Below are 13,185 nucleotides of genomic sequence, written 5' to 3' on the forward strand. Positions count from 1 at the left end.
TGCAACAAGATGTGATATCTGCTTGTAAATTAATTATTTGCCCAGAACAAATTTTCTTGAGAGATGTTGCTGCTGCCATGACTCGGACATTTCTGAGAACGTTCATTTGCGAAACTTCTAGTCTAGTGTGTGTGTGTGTGGGGGGGGGGGGGGTTGCAGTCTTTCACCGGGTTATCCTAGACCCCCCCCCATGCATCACACAAACAAACTATGCTATATCATGAGCAGCACATAGGGACTGACAGTGTCCGTCGCCAATACTACCGGTACTGTCATACTTGTTTACAGTTGATTACCCCACAAAGCAGCCAAGTAGACGCACACATTGACAGTCTGAGAGCAACATTAAACAATAATAATAATTCTTGTAAGTTTGAGTACAGTATCCTGTTAGCCAGGGGCACCATATACAACAACCAGGTCAACAAGCATGCACACCAGGCTGAACAGCGTGCTGCAGTGTTCTTTCTGTTGGGTAGAGCTGAGTCACTCAGTGACTGGATGATCAAAGATAGCAGCAATCAAACTGTGAACAGACGTTGGGTCGGAAAAAGTAAGAAAGTAGCCTAAACCAAAACTGCGTGCAGCAGATACAACATGATGATATCTAAGGGAGGGGACGGCGAATTTCATGCACAGACAAGACTAGAACAACAATAGATCACAAAAAGAAAAACAATACTGAGAGCTCTGAGACCAGTGTAGGGACGGGAACTATTCGGAATAATCCAGGGTACTAGCATGGCAGTTGGTCAAGGGGAAATAGTACAAGAGAGCAGTCGGTGTTGTGTGACAGCCTGGGTAAAAAAAAACAGAGTATTTTCCGGGAGTACATTGTCATGTGATACATATCTAGATGTGATGGGCGTTTGCATTGAACATCAATCACTAAATACCGTCAGAAAGGAAGAGAAGAGAAAAGAGAGCGAGAGGATGCGGTCATTTTGGACACGAGGTGGAGACAGCGGGGTGACGGACTGAGCAGAATACCTACAGTCCGGACATCCCGCGACCCTGATCAAAGTCAGCGAGTTGCTGGCGAATGGAGTGCTGCCAGCTATCCACGCTTCGCTGCCAATCATCATACGCTACGGCTGGCTGTTTAGAGTGCTGATGACGACTGACTGGTGTGCTCCCTTGATAAGACCAGCTATGGAACTCTTTCTGATGCACTGACCCTGGAAACACCGTCAGCCAGCGAAGAAAGAGAAGAACACACAGACAAGAATGAGGGACTTCACTCACTGGACAAGGACATAGAACGTTACCAAAGACGCTCGCTCTCTCCAGTTGTCTAGCAGCAAGACTTTAGCAGGCTGTCTATTCCCCCAAAAAAGCGTGTGCCAGTTTGCACTTTGTCAGTATAGCTGATCGTGGACACAAACAAATAGAGATCAACAAAAATGGCATACAGTCAACTTCGCTAATAACGACTGCGGATATAACGACAATTCGCGAATAATGACAGAATTGCCACGCCCAGAGCAGTGTCCCATCTAACTGTAATAATACAAAATTATAATGAGACTTCGGGTATAACGACACTTCGCGAATAAGGACACTTTTCTGATGCCCCGCCGAGTGTCGTTATACGCGAAGTTGAGTGTATACTACGGAAGTATGTTACCATGACTATACCTGCTCTGGATGGGGTGTCAGTGAGACTGCCTGTAGTGGCGTTGGAGCCAGTCAAGTCAGACTGAAGTGGGTCCAGCCTGCTGGTTGCATGCCGCGACAGAAACGTGTACTGCGGACAGACGCCGTGCGACATCGGAACATCCTGCATCGAATCGTCGCCGGAGAAGGACGCGGAGGTCATCGGCGTCGTCAGCTGGCTGACTCTCAGCGTGCTCGGCTGATTGGAGCGATCGCCTAGCGGCGTCATCATCTGGTTTCGGCCGCCAGGATGACTTCTCCCTTCGTCCTCAAACATACTCACGCACCTGCTGTCCATAGGCTGGTCGTTTTCCTTTTCGACAGGATAAGACTGAGTGGTAGGTGCATTGCATAGCGTTGATGTCATCGGCTTCATGGTAATTCCTGAAAAAGAACAACACAAATGGCAATAGTGTAGTGGCCAATGATCAGAAAACAACAAGCTAAAATAAAGAGGCCAGAAAGTACTTGTTTCCACTAGGGTATAGAAAGATACGAAACGATTGTTAGGTGGAGTAACCAGTGGCCATTGTTGGTGACTTTGGGCTTGACTTGGTCGGGCCTGTTGAAGTTTCGAGGGCCTGGATTGAGTCGAGCACCGTGGACCGATTTTGCAGTATGTTGCCTCACAAGCAACATGGATGGAGATGCATTGCTAAGGCGACACGCCAATGCCATGACACCAGCAAAGCCGGAAAGCAATATCGCAATTGTTCACCCCTAGTTTGCACTCACTTGTCATGCACAGGGTGATAAACGGAGAAAGTAATAAAGAAATGGAGTCGCAACAGAAAGACAAGAGGAGCGTACAGAACCGTGATACCTTTCATTGGGCTGTTTTCTACATCAATCCTCGACTCCGAGTGGCTAGCAGAAATGGGAGACAAATCCAAGCTGCCGATCTGATCGAAGTCTTCCTCCTCGATGCAGCCCTCTGGCAGCGGCGTGAAGATGGGATCCTCCATCAAGCCAATCGGGCTGCTGTACAAGCCCATGCACTCTTCATGCAGGTGGCCCGTGGGACTGGATGAGCAACGGCCCCAGCTTGGTCGCCGGCTGCTGTCGCTTTCCTTCATGTCACACTCGTCCTCGTCTTCGCTGCTCATTGACAAAAACTGTCCCGGCGTAATGGAAGGTTCCTCGGTGTCAGGAAATCTGTACAAAGACATTGGGGAGATCATGATCAAACATCAGCAAAACTGGCCAGGAACAAGCTGTTTTGATTGAGGGCGGTGGCGTTCTTATTACTACGGATGCAGAAAACTCAGTATAAATGTGTCTTAGGTGAACTGTGGATTTTTTCCGCTCATAAAGTACTGGTATAAGTAAGGGATCAGAGTATAAACTTGGAAAGCAAACTATGACACTGGCTGTAATCTTCGCACCATAGAAAAGACTTGTTTAGGGTTTAACGTTGGCCCTACGACGATATTCGACGCGTACAATGATCAATGAGAGTGTGACGTAAGCCTCAGGTCACTACACTTGGACATTATAAATCTACAAATCCAACATATGGCTCAGTATCGAGTTTGCATACATCCCTCAGACTGCAGCACGCAAGTGTACGACTGTACTCCAATAGCAAAGCGCCACAGTCTCCACAGATTGAGAGTGAGCTATTCAGGTGCCTTGCCAACAGTGCAGTGATTGCTCATTTACAAATGTAACAAGTGCCACCATCATTCTACACTCAAGAGCAGATTGCGAATCTCTTGCAGAAGAGAACTGCATCTCTCACCGATTTGACTTGCCACCAGAGCCGTCTTCCCCCTTTAGTGACGGGGAATTCTCACGGCTGCCAAGGTCAGGAGAGCTACGGTCGCACGGGCCGAAGAGTTTCCGACGAAGAGAAGAGTAAGAGAGATCCTTTAGTTCGGCCATCGACTCCATTTGCACACCTTAAAAGCAAACATACGCGAACAAGACAGCATGATTGAACTCTCGAAAGCGGCGGCAATGTAAAACTACATGACACATGCCTTGGTGCCGTGTGGTCATTTCAAGTTTGTACATGGGAACACCATGATCATTGACAGCATTGTACTTACGCAGAACTGCTACCAAGGACAATAATACCACAAACATAGGATATGCTAAACCTGGAAACTTTTACAAGTGGGAAAGTTTCTTTATTCTCGCTGCGAGCAGGATTATAGCGTGACTTGTACTTCCTTGGTCCTTTTCTATAAATATCTCATGTAAGTTAGTGCTGTCATGCCAACATGTGTTATTACTTACTAGTTCAACGTATTACTGTCGTGCATGAGTCAAGTTGCGACCATGGTGAGGTGCAAATCTACCAGTACTCTTAAGACTGTGAACTAAAACCACCAAAGGTGTTTCCCGGTTCACAGCAGATGTACTGACACTGGGCAGCATTCCTTACAGTTTGGTGGAAGTGTCTCATCCGTCTCCATCAGTGTTGCTGACGTTTGGGTGCACACTGAAAATGAGAGAAAAAGGGCAGGAATTACGAGAAAGCATGACCCAGTACGAAGAAAACTACCAGATTACCTACTACTAGAAAAAATGACCCAGTGCAAGGAGAGAGAAGTCATGTTTGCTACAAGTACATGTATCGGTACTCCACATGAATGGTAGACCAGGCTAGCTATGCATACAGCAGCCGGGTCTATTAGTGTCATTAAAATCTCCAGTAAGTGTGTCCATCGCTCTGCTCCTCATGTCGGTCAGGGAGGTCTTTTTCAACACTCCATGGAGGAGTCTGATGAGTACTAGTAAGCATATACTATAGAGGTGAAACGAGTATCTATTTTGACCAACCGATCACTCGTTCATAATAGAGAGGTTCTGCACAACGAAAGTTCGAACGAAGTTTCGCGACAGGCCTTGCGAAAGTGTGTACGAATTTTCGCACGAACTTTGTGTTCTGCACATTTTCGTAGTTTGCACGCGCCAAGTGCACGTACGACATGACCCAATCTCACGAAACTTCCTACGAAAGTTCATTTCGCGTTCCCTGCAAGTTTCGCGTCCAAAGTTGCGAAAGTTCGTGCGAAGTTTCTCACTTCGTGACGTAGAGCGAAAGTTCGTACACATTTTCGTTTTGCAGAACCTCTCTAATATTCGATCGAGTATCCGATTATTTCGAGTATTTTATCAAAATTCAAAAGCGCTAGATTTGCAAGTTCTCGACCAATTCGGAAGAAATTATCTGTGAAAATAGAACAAAAGTCGCCAACGTCTTGTACAGAGTGTAAAGTAACGATTTTCATCAGTACTTTCATATCTCAGAACGTTACTTGCTGTGGTGATCGCATCGTCCAAGTCTTAAAATACTAACTCAAAGCCATGCATATTATAATAATAAACGCATGCATACCAGTGGACCAGCGGTACAACAAAAGTTTAAACAAAATACAATGCCAATCCTAAACAAAAACAAAAAAACGATCGAGTGCAAAATTTCGAATACTCGCTCGTTTGAAATTTTCGAACGAATACTCGAATATTCGAACTAATCGTTTCACCCCTAATATACTATCATGCAGTGTCTGATGAGTAAGCATATACTATCATGCAGTGTCTGCTGTCAACAATTCATTCTCACCACTGTGTCGTTTCATCTCCTCACTGACATCCATTGCCAAATCACAGCTGCTATCACCAGACGGGTAATCCTCATCGCGAGTGATATCTGCGTGGAAGGCACACGTGTACATGAACACAGGGAAGGTGGTGGGGTGAATAAAATATAGGGAAAGAGAGAGAGAGAGAGAGAGAGAGAGAGAGAGAGAGAGAGAGAGAGAGATGAAGCCGAGGGAGAGATCACACAACGGGCCACTACCACGGAAACTAGATCACCGTATCATCACAATGTCTTCACAGGCTTGTAAGTCAATGAAACACTGGTCTTACATTTCGTTGCTGGCGGTAGGGGAGAGAATGTCACATGCTTCACAGCCGTCTTTCTGCCCAAGCTCAAGCTACTGGTAACATACGGCGAGGCCACCACCTGCTGCTGCAAAAAGAACTGCACAAAAAAATAAAAAAAATAAACAAGAAGTAAATGCTGTGGAGACAACAATTTAATAATGGCTATCAACAACCACTGATGAGAGTCAGAAAAAAACGTTCTAGCTAGCTACAATGAGACTTTGTTGAATTTATGTTCATTGGAATGACGGCACAACTGCTTGAAGTAATCTTATTGATAGCCATGAATTAACCAGAAACGTAAGAGAAAATTGCGTCGCGTACTTAACACGAATCAATACTTTAGGCATGCCAAGCATACTAAAATGTCGGGTGTACTTTACTTGTAACCAGTTTCTATAATACAGTATGGCATTGCAGGATCGTTATTTGAAAACAATCACACCGTACTTCCACGCACAGAGCGCTAAAATATGAACAAAAAATGAACAAACCAATCACTCAATGTCAGATAGCACTAAGAAAGAGGACACACTTCAGGTTCTCAACAATATTTAAAAAAAATCACGAGCCTAATACAAGAATTCAAGAACTGTGCTCAATAATCGTATTGCAAATACGATTCTATCAGTTTGAATAACACTTATGGTGATCTAGGCAAATACCCAGCATAGTGAGAGCTCTCTCGCATGGCCATCTCAGCATCTACGTAATATGATTCGCAACCTCATGTACACGCCTTTACCAGATCTACCAGATTCCAGATTTTTTACTCGATCGCATAACTTGTGCCCACAATTTCCATGTTGACAATTAATTCTTTACCAGATTGTTTCGACATTTTTGCTCGAATAGTAAAGTCTTCTTACGTTGGTCTCGGCGTTCGAAAGGTGTGACACATAGTCAGAGAAATAGTGATAATGACGTATGAGCAGCAAATCAGTGTAGTTAAAGTTGTGGTGCCTCAGTTTTGCCACTTCACACAAAGCATCTCAAAAGGTGATGTAACCGCATGATGTAATCATTATTGTGTAATCGCATATGACAGATGTGACCAGACTTGAGTCATACATATACTAACCCTGTTGAGGGCTACTTGCTTAGCAGAATCGCGGCGCGGCCTGCGAAAGAAAAAGAGAGACACAGGCACAGAAATGCTGTCCTGACTTGCAATAGTAGAAACTAAAAGTAGAGTAAAACCTGTGATTAACGACCACCCCTTGGGGCCAGAGAAAGCGGTTTTAGTGGCAGGTGGTCCTTAGTTAGAGGTTTGCACCGCAAAACCATAATGTGAGACCGTCCGTGCCTGGCAAAGTGATCGGTAGTATTGTTGCAAAAGAAGGATCCACGAGCGGGATTCAAACCCAGCACCCCTGTCTTTCCGGGACAGTGCCCTACCGCTTAGGCTACCAGGGATCACACACACTCATGGGTCCTTCTTGCTACACTGCTCCCCCGCCCCAACAGGCTGTGTCCTCACGCCGTACCTACTCGCGGGGTACGCTGGGTCGTGGGTTCGAGCCATTGCCAGGCGCCAATGTTGCAAAAGAAGGATCCACGAGCGGGATTCGAACCCAGCACCCCTGTCTTTCCGGGACAGTGCCCTACCCATTAGGCTACCGGGGATCACACACACTCATGGGTTCTTGCTACAGTATCAGGCTGGTCGCTAGTCACGGTGGTCTTTAGTTACAGTTTTACTGTAGTAGCGACTTCGACAAGAATTCTAAGAAACTCGAGTGCTGAGCTCAAGCTTGAGTGTTGCGAACAACCAATTTTCCGACTTACAACGAGCACCTCAAATTTGTTACATGTCATGCGAAGCTCCAAAATCACGCCAGTGTCTGAGACAAATGCACAACAGAATTCAAGTCTATAACCACCTTGCTGCCAGACATGATTCACTATACGGACCATTGGATTTGAAACATATGCGCACAAAACAAAAACCTGGAAATGGCGTCCTTACGTGCAGTGGAACGCTTGTGCCGTCCTCTCATCGATATCAGCAGGTTGCTATGGACAGAAAACAAACAAGTGCTGTTACTGAACAGTGTACATGTACTCCTAAGTGTACACACACTAGATGTGTACAAGAACATATGACCACAAGAGTAGGCAACTCTGATCTCTAAGCTATGGGTGCGCTGCGCTACCTTCATTACGAACTGACCGGATTGGAATTACTCCATGGTTAATCGGAGAAAAATGCACTTTGAAGCAAAATCGTAGCAGATCAATAACGACACAATGATCCAGCAGGTACCCAGTTCGTGGCTGTGCAATGTGAGCTATGCGCCGCGCCAGGCCCCACGTGCAGAGTCGCACACTCCTGGGCTTATAGACTCTTGGTAGTACTCTAAGCCTCACAGTGTACCCAGGGCGGGGACCACATGGGGCCCCTTCTCAATAGCCAGTAAAGGATATAGCTTGCATTTGCTCTGCCGTACCCAAAACTGCATGGGCTCGATGTGTTGCCCATATAAGTGCATGTGGGGCCAATCGGACCCTTCAATTTAGCACGCTTAGCATCCTCAAGTCTGGTGTGATCGTGATTTTCATCGTGAACGATTGGCATCAGGAACCAGAAATTTGCCGCAGTCTGACCGGGTCCTTACAAGCCTGTACTGCCTGCCAGTATTGAGTGTGTATTGTGCAGCATGCAAGACCGAGGCCTTGCTTGTGCCAGGCTTTCTTCGCCAAAAGAGACACCCATGCCTGCCGAGCAATATGCATACCTTGCCATGCCAGCAACGCAGCAAGAAGCCTCTGGCGTTGTGTTCACACCACCACTGGCACCAGAACTACGGTGTGCCACGCACGGCAAACATACTTTAAATGTTACATAGCCGCGGGCGACATTGCGTACAGTCGACTCCTGATATAATGAACACCATTGCGCAGGAGAATTAGTTCTTTATACTAGTCAAAGTTCTTTCAACAAGAAATGCACTACACAAGCAGCAAATCATGACTGGCATGTGGCCCTTCAAGATATGGTTTATTATAAACGAAAATGGTTCGCTACAAAGGGTCAAGGGTCCATTTGGGTCGAACAGAGATATGGACAACAGTTCGCTATACTAGTATCGCGAAATTCACTACCGGTATGTGCGAGTTCGTTATAAGTGGAGTCGACTGTACATTTCAAGTTGTACTGTGCTCCCTCACATCGCCTTGCTTGAGCAATCTATTTAGTATGTCTACTCAAGAAAGTGTTATCTGCCTTGGTGTAATGCTTGCTGTGTGTGCTTCCCGCAGTCACGTATAGTTTTCTGACTTTGACAGTTTGGACAGGTTAACAAAATGGTGCTCACTAGATATCATTGCGATCGGTTCGGCTAGCCACTCTGAGCTCCGCTGATCCTTCCGCTCGACTAGCGGCCGGACACGCCACCGATGCAGCAGGGTGACTAGTACCATTTGACCTGTCCCTTCGGGGACTGCGTAGCCAGACTTGGCAGCAGGATCAAGATCAAGATGTATGTATGTAATTTATGTATGTATGCACGTATGTATGCGTGTGTGTGTGTGTGACGCGCGCGCGCGTGCACACACACACATTTGTGTGTGTGTGTATGGGTGTGTGTATGTTTGAGCGTGGGTGTGGATGTATGACTCTGTTTTCTCCTTGTGCTTATGCCTAATTATAACGGGGAGGGAGGCAGATTATTACAGCATTACAGTACTGAATATTGAATATTGAAAGGCACCAGGCACATGACTAAGAAAGATTATGGTAACAATTCTGGCACATGGATGGCGCATAACCACACAGTATTTCACATAGCATGTGACCTCACCAAGTTTGCCATTTCGTCAATTGACCATTGGAACCTCTGAAATGGGAAAAAAAGCAAAATCGAGAGAGAGGTACGGTTCAAAAATCAGGTGGACGCGTGCGTCGACCACTGTAAACAGAAAAGCTTCCATCAAATATCGGCATGTGCAACTCACTTTCTCCGATCTTGACTCCGCGGGTGTCTCCTTGTGAGTAAACACAGAAGGGCTAAAGTCCGGAAAGTTTTCACGGGCGCACGTGGACTCGCCGCTGAAAGGGTTTTGCAGCTTGGCAGGCTGTTTTGGAGTTGCCGTTGTAACGATGTCGCTCGTGATCGCCGTCGTTGTGCATCCATTGGTCTGGGTAGACCCCGGTGAGGCTCGCTGGTATCGAGATCGAGGAGTGTCTACAATACTAGCCATGTCTATAAACTACTGAGTAACTAGAGGTCAGAGATGAGAAGTCAGAGAGTCGACCAGTGCCGATGAAGAAAGTGTCAAACAGCACTGGTCGGCATCCTTACCAAAGCACTCTGCAACGAATGAACAAAACTCAAACAACCACAACTGGAAGTTTTCAAATCTTGACACCACTCGGGGGCGCAGCCGCCCGTGGCGTCGTAGTGAAGAAACACGTGCACGGTCGCGTGCAAGGGGAAACCCCAGAGCTACGAGACTAAGCTCAGACTATTCCATCCAGGAAATCGCACTAGACTGCCAGTGTTTACCAACAGAGTATTTATAAATTTAATAACTTAGTTGCTCTTGGTGTTGCTGTACACTGGTGTGGTCTACGGGCCCATTTCAAGAAAGAACGGCTGCCTTGTCTAATAGTAATACATAGTTGGAAACTGCAGCCGAAAATATCAGAATCGTCGATTGACTCGGTCAACATCATCATGTCAGCACTGTTCTACGTGACGTTTAAATACGTCGTCATACGAGACAAGCGATTGGGCATCGCCTACTATGCTATGACCCTCTGTGTGCTCTTATACGCCTGTTCTGAAATCATACTCAACAAGGGGTATCTTGAGGTAAGTGTTTTACTTGTATATTCTCCACTAAAAAGTAAAGAACTTACTAAAAAGATGCTGAATGGTGTGATTTCAAGTTGTCTGTACCGTATGTCTCACCCATGTACACTATGCACAATACATGTGCAGTGCACTAGTGCTGGCCGGAGAAATCCAACGTCATGAATACAGTAGCGCCGCGGTAGAGTGCACTGACCGGTGTGTGTAGGGCCACGTAGCGCCCGGTGCTATTTTATTCATGAGGTTGGATTTCTTTGGCCAGCACTGTATATGTACTTGTGTTTCAATTTGTTTACGCGGTACGCTACCGGGTTGTAGTGAAGGCTTCGTCTCCATATAAATTATGTCGAGTTTCAGTAAAACACTGTCTGCGCCTACCTCCACCAACAACCCACTTGAGCATAATCCATATCAATATAATTATACCCCATGTTCAGTGGGTGGGTGCATGATGACAGCCGTTGTACCCGTGCTGTTCTGCTACACTTGTGTATCGCAGTTATGCTGATCCATAATTTTTATATATATTTTATATTTTTTATGTATCGTAGTATGATGAGTTCCCGCTCGGTTCTCTACGGCTGCTGCTGAAGGATAGCAAGGCCAGTCATGCTCATGCTGAAACAGAACCTTACTGCTGCCAGGCTGCATCATCACTAGGGGATCAGAATGAGAACGAGCAGAGCGCATCCTGTCAACACTGCAGGCGTCTGGATGCCAAGGTGAGGAGGGCATACCGGGTGGAGTTTGGGTGCGATCTTAAAGGGGAAAGTATACCCTAAAATCAAATTTTCACCAGTTGTAGTCTTCGGGGTGCTGAGTCGAATGGTCTTGGTCCGAGGAAGCTGAGATGCTCCCTTCCTCCTTTATTCCCAATCGAACTCGCACACTTCCACCGAAACTGGGTGACTGCGCCCTACTAGATAGGGATTTGTATGGAAAAAGTCACTAAAAACGCCGTTTCGCTCTTATAAAAGCGCGGATGACCGCGATTGGTCCATATGTTGTAGTCTTTTGGCCGCTGAGTCGACTGGTTTTGGTCCGAAAAGGCTGGGATGCAGCGTTTGGCCCTTATTCCCAATCAAACACAGTTGAGTAAGCGGTCACGTGCTCATTTACAGCCTGTTCGGGCCCGTTTATGTCACTCGAGTTGAACCCTTGAACCAGGGAGTCGTAAAAGCCTCTTACGACTCCCTGCTTTGAACCTTTGAGTTGAACCTTGATGTGAAAATTGTAGCCTGCAGGCACGGTGACCAGGCGACTGGTGTATGGCCTTTCCATAACCTTGAACCTTCCAAGTTGGAAGGCTGTCGGTTAGCGCTACGGAGATGTGTTGAAGCTAGGTGTCAGGACGTCGAATGTCTCAGTACTCTGTCAGTTTTGTGCCTAGTTATTGCACTTTCTGACTGTATATAGTAGCACGTATTCCTTCATTTTTTCAAAACATACTTCGAATGTCATTTCATTTATGAGCCGATGGCTTTAAAGGTGCGGACATACGGTATGTATACTATATATGCAAAAGCGATCCCTCGTTTGCCCTCAGCATCCTGACGGCCCACTAGATAATGTACCTCTACTCTACCGAGTATTGGTCTGCGTCTGTCTCTCCTCGTGTGTGTGTCCAGGAGTTGTCCTGGCCAGTTGAAAGTCGGACCATGACCATATCAACATTTGTCAAGGACAAGTGGCAAGTGCTACATTCTGGCCAGCAGCAGCAACAGCATGCCGGCAATGGCGACGTGGAAGAGGACGGTTTCCTGACGGTGACGAAAGACAGGTCAGTAGGATTTAGGGAGTCCCGGCGACAGGTTTCTGAGACACGTGTGTGTGTGTGTGTGTGTGTGTGTGTCTTTCTGAGACACGTGTGTTTGTGTGTGTGTGTGTGTGTGTACGTGTGTGTACGTGTGTGTGTGTACGTGTGTGTGTGTGTGTGTATACATGTGTGTGTGTGTGTGTGTGTGTGTGTGTGTGTGTGTGTGTGTGTGTGTGTGTGTGTGTGTGTGTGTGTGTGTGTGTGTGTGTGTGTGTGTGTGTGTGTCTGAGGTGTGCATCAGCCTTGCAAGCTGTTGAATGGTGTAATCCCAGCACAAGTTGCTATGTTAGAAGTTGCTATGTCTAACATAGCTGTTTGCTATCATCGCTTCCGCGATGGGCATGTCTGAGTCTGAGTCTGAGTGTGTGTGTATGTGCTTGACATAGTGCTATGGAGAAAAAATCAAGAACTACAATGTCTATGTGCTCGGTGGCTGACTACTGCAGCACCATGTTTAGTTTAAGTGGCTCGTTCTCAAGCACATCTGACTTAGTGGTGATTTCCTGTTCGGTGATTGTGTCTGTATGCTCAAGCCGTTGTTCTCAGCTCTCTTCATCTGCCATGCATCCAGCACTGCTTGTACTATACCATAATTGCACAATCTCTCTCTCTCTCTCTCTCTCTCTCTCTCTCTCTCTCTCTCTCTCTCTCTCTCTCTCTCTCTCTCTCTCTCTCTCTCTCTCTCTCTCTCTTGCTCTCTCTCTCTCTCTCTCTCTTTCTCTCTCATCCCCTCCACCTTCATTTACCTCAGCTATTACCCGCTATCACCGGAATCACTTGTGCTGAAAGTGGAGCACTCATTTGTAGCCAGCCGCTTCACTAAGCACGGTACAGGCGAGGAGCCGCTTGCTAGCCCCAATAGAAATATGGAGGGCTCGCTCTATGCCATCAACGGCACGCGTCTGAAAACTATTTCCAGGGAAGGACAAGCTGACAAGGTTTGTCAATCGTATTGCTTTCATGTACGACAGGGAATAATTTAACCGGTATCGCATC

At 46.5% G+C, this 13,185-nt stretch overlaps 2 protein-coding genes across 2 annotated transcripts in view; one reads left to right on the top strand and one right to left on the bottom strand.

Annotated features, from left to right (window-relative positions):
- Positions 1-332: 332 nt before the first annotated feature.
- LOC135815763 (uncharacterized) lies at positions 333-9,884 on the bottom strand. The gene is made up of 11 exons (XM_065329102.1): positions 9,514-9,884; positions 9,360-9,395; positions 7,526-7,572; positions 6,638-6,677; positions 5,539-5,653; positions 5,231-5,317; positions 4,046-4,102; positions 3,398-3,557; positions 2,480-2,811; positions 1,639-2,040; positions 333-1,178 (listed from the first exon to the last, which is right to left on the bottom strand). Exons 1-11 carry the CDS (start codon positions 9,757-9,759, stop codon positions 991-993), a joined length of 1,710 nt encoding a protein of 569 aa, XP_065185174.1. The 5' UTR covers positions 9,760-9,884; the 3' UTR covers positions 333-990.
- Positions 9,885-10,018: 134 nt separating this feature from the next.
- The window catches only part of LOC135815764 (P2X receptor E-like), an 8,995-nt gene continuing 5,828 nt past the window's right edge, over positions 10,019-13,185 (top strand). The window contains exons 1-4 of the mRNA XM_065329103.1: positions 10,019-10,373; positions 10,925-11,095; positions 12,002-12,153; positions 12,941-13,127. Coding sequence (XP_065185175.1) covers positions 10,236-10,373; positions 10,925-11,095; positions 12,002-12,153; positions 12,941-13,127 — 648 coding nt within the window. The 5' untranslated portion in view covers positions 10,019-10,235. The remainder of the gene's footprint in view (positions 10,374-10,924; positions 11,096-12,001; positions 12,154-12,940; positions 13,128-13,185) is intronic.

Source organism: Sycon ciliatum, chromosome 4 (assembly GCF_964019385.1).
Source record: "Sycon ciliatum chromosome 4, ocSycCili1.1, whole genome shotgun sequence".
In the NCBI taxonomy this organism is placed as follows: Eukaryota; Metazoa; Porifera; class Calcarea; order Leucosolenida; family Sycettidae; genus Sycon; species Sycon ciliatum.

Excerpts from the sequence above, each read along its gene's own strand:
- LOC135815763 (XM_065329102.1), bottom strand. The coding sequence starts at position 9,759 with ATGGCTAGTATTGTAGACACTCCTCGATCTCGATACCAGCGAGCCTCA. Across the intron at positions 6,678-7,525 it reads GCACAAGCGTTCCACTGCAC|GCCGCGCCGCGATTCTGCTA; the intron begins GTAAGGACGCCA and ends TTTCTTTCGCAG. Across the intron at positions 2,041-2,479 it reads AGAAAACAGCCCAATGAAAG|GAATTACCATGAAGCCGATG; the intron begins GTATCACGGTTC and ends GTTCTTTTTCAG.